A 5464-nucleotide genomic window follows, 5' to 3' on the forward strand; every position below is an offset into this window, starting at 1 on the left:
CCCACTCGAGCTCCTCGGGCTGGTAGGACAGCACCATCTTCACGGCCTGCAGCGTCCTGGCGATGGCGCCCTTCTTCAGCGCGCCGCCTTTCTGCGGGGAGATGTGGGTCCGGCTCAGCCGCGGGGTCCCGGCAGGGGTTGGTGGCTGAGGGGAGGGCGGGGTGGCTAGCAGGGGACATGCTGACCCCGCGGACCCGCGGATACTCCAGTGTAGTCAGAAGCGCAAGAAGCTTTTTCTCATCGATCCCGAATCTATCCTCTCTCCATCCCAGAAGGCTCTCTTAGTAACAGTGTTAACACGCAACAATACAGGTAACGATAATAACCAGTGTGTACTGAGTGGGGGTGCTCCCATGGGTTTTGTCTGTTGATAGCAAAGCGCCTACCCCTGGCACCAAACCCATATCCATTCTGCCATTTGTGGAGCAAACAGGCGCGGGGGGCTAAGGGACCTGGCCAAGGACATAGCACTTGCCACCAGTGGCAGCAGCGCTGTCTGCCTCCAAAGCCCAGGCTCTGGGACCTGCAGTCCGGCCTGAACCCAGGGAGTCTAGGCTTCCCGACGAAGTGGGGAAAGGCAGGGACTGCAAGGACGGAGGGCTCACCCGCACAGCCAGTGCGAAGATGCAGCGTCGGCAGAACCAAGGTGTGAGCAGGGGCCGGTCCGCACTGCCCGCTCTAGGGATGTGGCACTGCTGGTGGTACCCTACAGCACAGGGGGGCTGGTGAGTGCCCGCGGGGAGCAGCGGCCCCAGGCCAGCCAGCCCAAAGGCCACGGGGCTGGGGAGGGCGGCCGCGAGTCGGAGGAGCCTTATGCCTGCCGGCTCCTTGGGGACTGGGGGGCGATGCTCACCAAGGCAGCCAAGCTGGTGTCCAAGCAGGCGGCTCAAAGACAGCCTGGGCCCCAGCGGGGGGAGGCACCCCCTCCCCACAGTCTGGCTTCAGCCTCCGTGCTCCATCTCTCCACCCTTCCTCTCTACTGGGAGAGGGGGAGCTCCAACCTGCACACCTTGTCTCACTTTCCAGAAGCCCCAGCTCCCCCCAGGGGTCACCTCCCTGGGCCCTCATTTCCAGAGACTTGCTCCCTGTCACTCTGGAGCTCCAACAGAAATAGGAAGCCGGCTGAGATCCCAACAGTAAGGCCTGCCCATTGGGCCAGTGGGGGTGGGGAGCCGCAGGTCGGAGCCTCCTCTGTGCCCTGCTCACCACACTCACCCAGGCCACACTTCCCACAGATGAGGATCTCATTCAGTGGCCCTGACGTCTTCCCCAGACAGATGTTGCACTTGGGCTCCTCCCCAGGAACGCCAGCTGAAAGGGAGAGAGGTCCTCCAGGGTCAGTTCCAGCTCACAGGAATTAGAAGAGTTTAAAATTCACCTTCCAGGTACTGAGCCTCTACTCAGTGCAGAGCCTGGCACTGGGCCCCACGGGCCCACTCACTGAGTCTCCCCAACCACTCTGAGGTACCTAGTATCATTAGCCCATTCTAAAGATGGGAAAACTGAGGCTCAGAGCGGTTAAGTCCCAGAAATTAAATAGGAGACAGATTTGAACCCGTGGCTGTTTGACATCAAATCCTTTGTTCTTTCTGACCACATCATGCTGCCTCTTCTGCCTAATTTAGTTTGTTTCTTAAACATGTTTTTTTAATTTTCTTGTTTTCTTTTTTTTTTTTTTTTTAAGATTTTATTGATTTATTTGACAGAGAGAGAGACAGCGAGAGAAGGAACACAAGCAGGGGGAGTGGAGAGGGAGAAGCAGGCTTCCCGCCGAGCAGGGAGCCCAATGCGGGGCTCGATCCCAGGACCCTGGGATCATGACCTGAGCCGAAGGCAGATGCTTAACGACTGAGCCACCCAGGCGCCCCTCTTAAACATTTTTTATGTTAACAATAATAGAATGTTATAATGAAACTCCATGTTCTTATCAACAATTAAGAACTCATAGCCAATCTTGTTTTGACTACATTCCTACCCACTTCCCCCTCTTGTATTATTTTGAATCAATTCCCAGATACCTAACCATTTTCTGAAAATATTTCAGTATGTAATTTTGAAAGATTAGGATCCCTTTAAAAAAAACCTAACATAACTATAGTGCCTTTATTGCACCTAAAAACTAAAAACTATTTCTTAATATCACCAACAAATTCAATTAGTGTTCACATTTCCAGCTGTTAAATAAAAATGTCATAACAATTTTAGGTATGCTCAACTGCTTTTAATCTACAGGTTCTTTCTCATCTTTTTTTCTTAGTTTTTTTTTTTTTTTTGGTTATTGTTAAAGAATATGTGTGTTCTGCATGGACCACAGGGTCCAAACAATGAATCATGGAACACTACATCTAAAACTAATGATGTAATGTATGGGGATTAACATAAGAATAAAAAAAAAAAAGAATATGTGTGTTTATGTGTGAAAGGTTTGAGTGAATAAATTAACACATTCTGATACATGTTTCTGTCTTGTTCCCCCTAGTGGACTGAAAGTTTTTTAAGAGCAGAAATGGTATCTGCTCATCACTATGTCCCCAGGACCTTATACACTGTGTAGCACATAATGTGTTCAAGACACATCTGTTGAATACATGGTCTCTTGCCTCTTATTCCTGAATATGCAACTGTGGGTCGCAGTAAGCCCTCACTGGCTTAAGGAAGTAAGCCACTGATGTCAGCCAATAAGGTAGGAAGCTTAATTAAGTAATCAATAACTCCAGCTTACTCAGCCTTGTGCTTTCGTAACTTGGGTGATGCCAAAGGGGCACCATCCTGCCTGTGAGGCACAGTTATCTGGCTGGGGAGACAAGCTGTTCCCCAGGTGAGCCCTGTAGCACATCCGGGGTGTCCGGCACACGGTGAGTCTCTACTCAAATGTCTGCTAAGGCATCTTTCTTCACCTGCTGGCTCCCTATGCCTCCAACTCAAGAGAAGAGCTCCTCATCGCTTTGGACCTTTGTAGAAGAAATTGAGAGTGCAGGGGGAGGGGGGCTTGGAGAAGAGTCTCCACGTCTGCATCAGCCACCACACCTTGGAGACAGGGATGGTTTGGAACCTCTACGAACTGGCTGGGTTCTGTGGCCTCTACTTGGCAGGCTCCTTGAAATCCTTTCTTACAGTAACAAATTCTTTAGGAAGTGCCTCCCTATAACTCAGCAGCGCTGGGCTAAGTGCTATACTTGGGGTCTCATGTCACCACCCCGCGAGGTCACTAATGTCATCACCTCCTTTCTTCAGATGAAGAAACTGAGGCTCAGAGAAGTGGTGTCACTTGCCCAAGGACGTGCAGCTAGCAAGCTGCAGAGCTGAAACTTGGCGCAAGATCTACTGAACCTAAACTTGGAGCTCCATGTTGGAAATGTATGAGTGTTGGGACTGCTGAGTGGTGTCTGTCGTGTCCGTGGGAAGGGGGAGTGGTGGCCAGAGTGGGAAAATGTCAGCTCTCTGCGTGCAGGGATGGCACTCAACCCGGCTCCCTTTCGAAGCCGGTCCAGCTCCGTCCAGGCATGTCCATCTTCACCCTGCCTGGTCCAGCTCTGCTTTCTTGACTTTCCCACCTAGGCCAGGGCTGCTTCCACTAGTTTTCTTCACACGTGGATAGGGCACACTGCGCTCACATCTAGGGGTGCCAGTTTTGATTGCGTGGGCCCCTCCCCTCCACCCCCGTTCCTAGCCCCAGACTGATCCCCAGCTTTGTGCAGCAGGGGATGACATGCCATCCCAGCTCTCCCGGCGCCTTCCCAAGCCACTTTCTCCACCTGACTGCCTCCCTCATGACGTGGGAGTGATCAAGGGCACGACGGATGTCAGAAGTGCCTTTCCATGTAAACACACAACTAGTCATCTTATCCCCTCAGGTGGGCTTGTGGGGGGACGGGGCTCCATGGACAAGGCCAGATGCCAGGAGTACCAGAGAGAAGGAGAGAAGGAAAAAACATGGAAGTCGAGGAGGAGAGAGGGCCAGGGATGGGGCAGGGGAGCCCCGAGCTCTCAGGAGTACTCACCATGTTGTATGTCCTTCCACAGGACCCAGTATTTGGAATTATCTTCAAAAGTCACAAGGCAGCTCTGCTTAGAACTGCTGACCTGGGGCACGGAGAGGGAGGGGCAACGTGAGACAGTGGCTGGGGAAAAGCCATTGGGACATGGTCTTCCTCTCCTATTTTTGTCCCCACAGGACAGAGGGATTACACCCGCTCCTTGTGGCCCAGAAGTCAGAGCTAGGCTGGAAGGGGAAGGACGACAGCAGTTCCAGAGGTAACGTGCACCCAGTCCCTGGGGCCGCAGTCCGGGGCCCGGGGACCACAACTTGGTGGGAGTGCAGAGGATAGCACAGGCCAGGTGGTCATCTGAGATAACCTCCAGCCTGATTTTGTTTTGTTCTGTAGGCTCGCAGAGCTCTATTCTAAAGACCTGGTTGGACGGTGTTGGCCCTAAGGATGGCACCTGCAAAAGCAGGTTCTGGTTCCTTCCACGGTCATCTTTTGAGCAGGAGGGGCATGAAGGGAGGCCCAGGCCAGAGGCTGCACCTGGGACCTAGGGCCAGGGAGGAAAGGTTTACCCTCTTGATCTTCCCGAGGTAATACAGTCCATCGGTCCAGCGGCACAGCACATACTGGCCCTCCGTCAGCTTGGACATCAGGTCTTTGAAGTTGTTCTTGGCTTTTGCCAGGGCCCCCTTGTTGGGGAGGTGGCCGGTGGCACCATAGGAGTCCCGAGTCCCTGGATCCAGAGCGCGATTCTCCATCAGCTTCCCCTGACGCTGGAAGAGAAAGAGAAGAGGGTTTTCACTCCTCGCTCCCCTGCTCCAGCAGTCCATCCAGGAAAGGAAGGGGACTACCACTTACACAGCCTATGGTACTACGGGCCAGGCACTTTGATTATCTCACAGGATCCTCGTGACAACCCTGTGAGGGAGACATTCTTATTCCCATTCTATGGACAGAGAAACTGAGGTTTGGCAAGGGAAAGTGGCCAGTGGGGCAGAGGCCAAGGCAAGGCTCATAATCACGTAGGCTGACTCTAACCCTGCTCTCTTCCCACCCATACCATGCTGCCTTCTAAAGAGAACGAATCTCTCAACCAACCACAGAGCAGTCTCCCTGCCCAGGAGGCCTGAACTCCCAAACTTAGGAGCCTGAAGCTTTATCCCTTAAGCAAACATGTTCTCTGAGTGGAGGGTCTTCTCCAGGGGAGCAGCGGGAAGTCTTCGCTAACCTCCTACTCCCCCCACCCAACCCCTGCCCTGAGATCTGGCCAGAGGAAACTCACCTAGGAAGGAAAACTCCTAGATGGTTTGCGAACGGGTATAGACGGTCCACCTATGTCTTCCATAATCCCCCTTTCTGCTCTCAATTATGGGGTGATTTAATGGAAACCACATTTCTGGGACATTTAAACTCACTCTATGCTTTTACTCAAATGCGAATGTGCTGCAAGCAGGTAAGTCAACACAAGCCACCCTCTC

The 5464-nt window shown here is 52.7% G+C and overlaps 1 protein-coding gene across 1 annotated transcript in view; it reads right to left on the reverse strand.

Annotated features, from left to right (window-relative positions):
* The window catches only part of LOC102738070 (PHD finger protein 19-like), a 5768-nt gene extending 537 nt beyond the window's left edge, over positions 1-5231 (reverse strand). The window contains exons 1-6 of the mRNA XM_081804086.1: positions 4845-5231; positions 4559-4759; positions 4002-4083; positions 1216-1311; positions 606-706; positions 6-91 (exon numbers count right to left, since the gene is read on the reverse strand). Coding sequence (XP_081660212.1) covers positions 6-91; positions 606-706; positions 1216-1311; positions 4002-4083; positions 4559-4744 — 551 coding nt within the window. The 5' untranslated portion in view covers positions 4745-4759; positions 4845-5231. The remainder of the gene's footprint in view (positions 1-5; positions 92-605; positions 707-1215; positions 1312-4001; positions 4084-4558; positions 4760-4844) is intronic.
* Positions 5232-5464: the final 233 nt, after the last annotated feature.

The sequence above is a fragment of the Leptonychotes weddellii genome, chromosome 14 (assembly GCF_054177405.1).
Source record: "Leptonychotes weddellii isolate Sample4059 chromosome 14, ASM5417740v2, whole genome shotgun sequence".
Classification (NCBI taxonomy): Eukaryota; Metazoa; Chordata; class Mammalia; order Carnivora; family Phocidae; genus Leptonychotes; species Leptonychotes weddellii.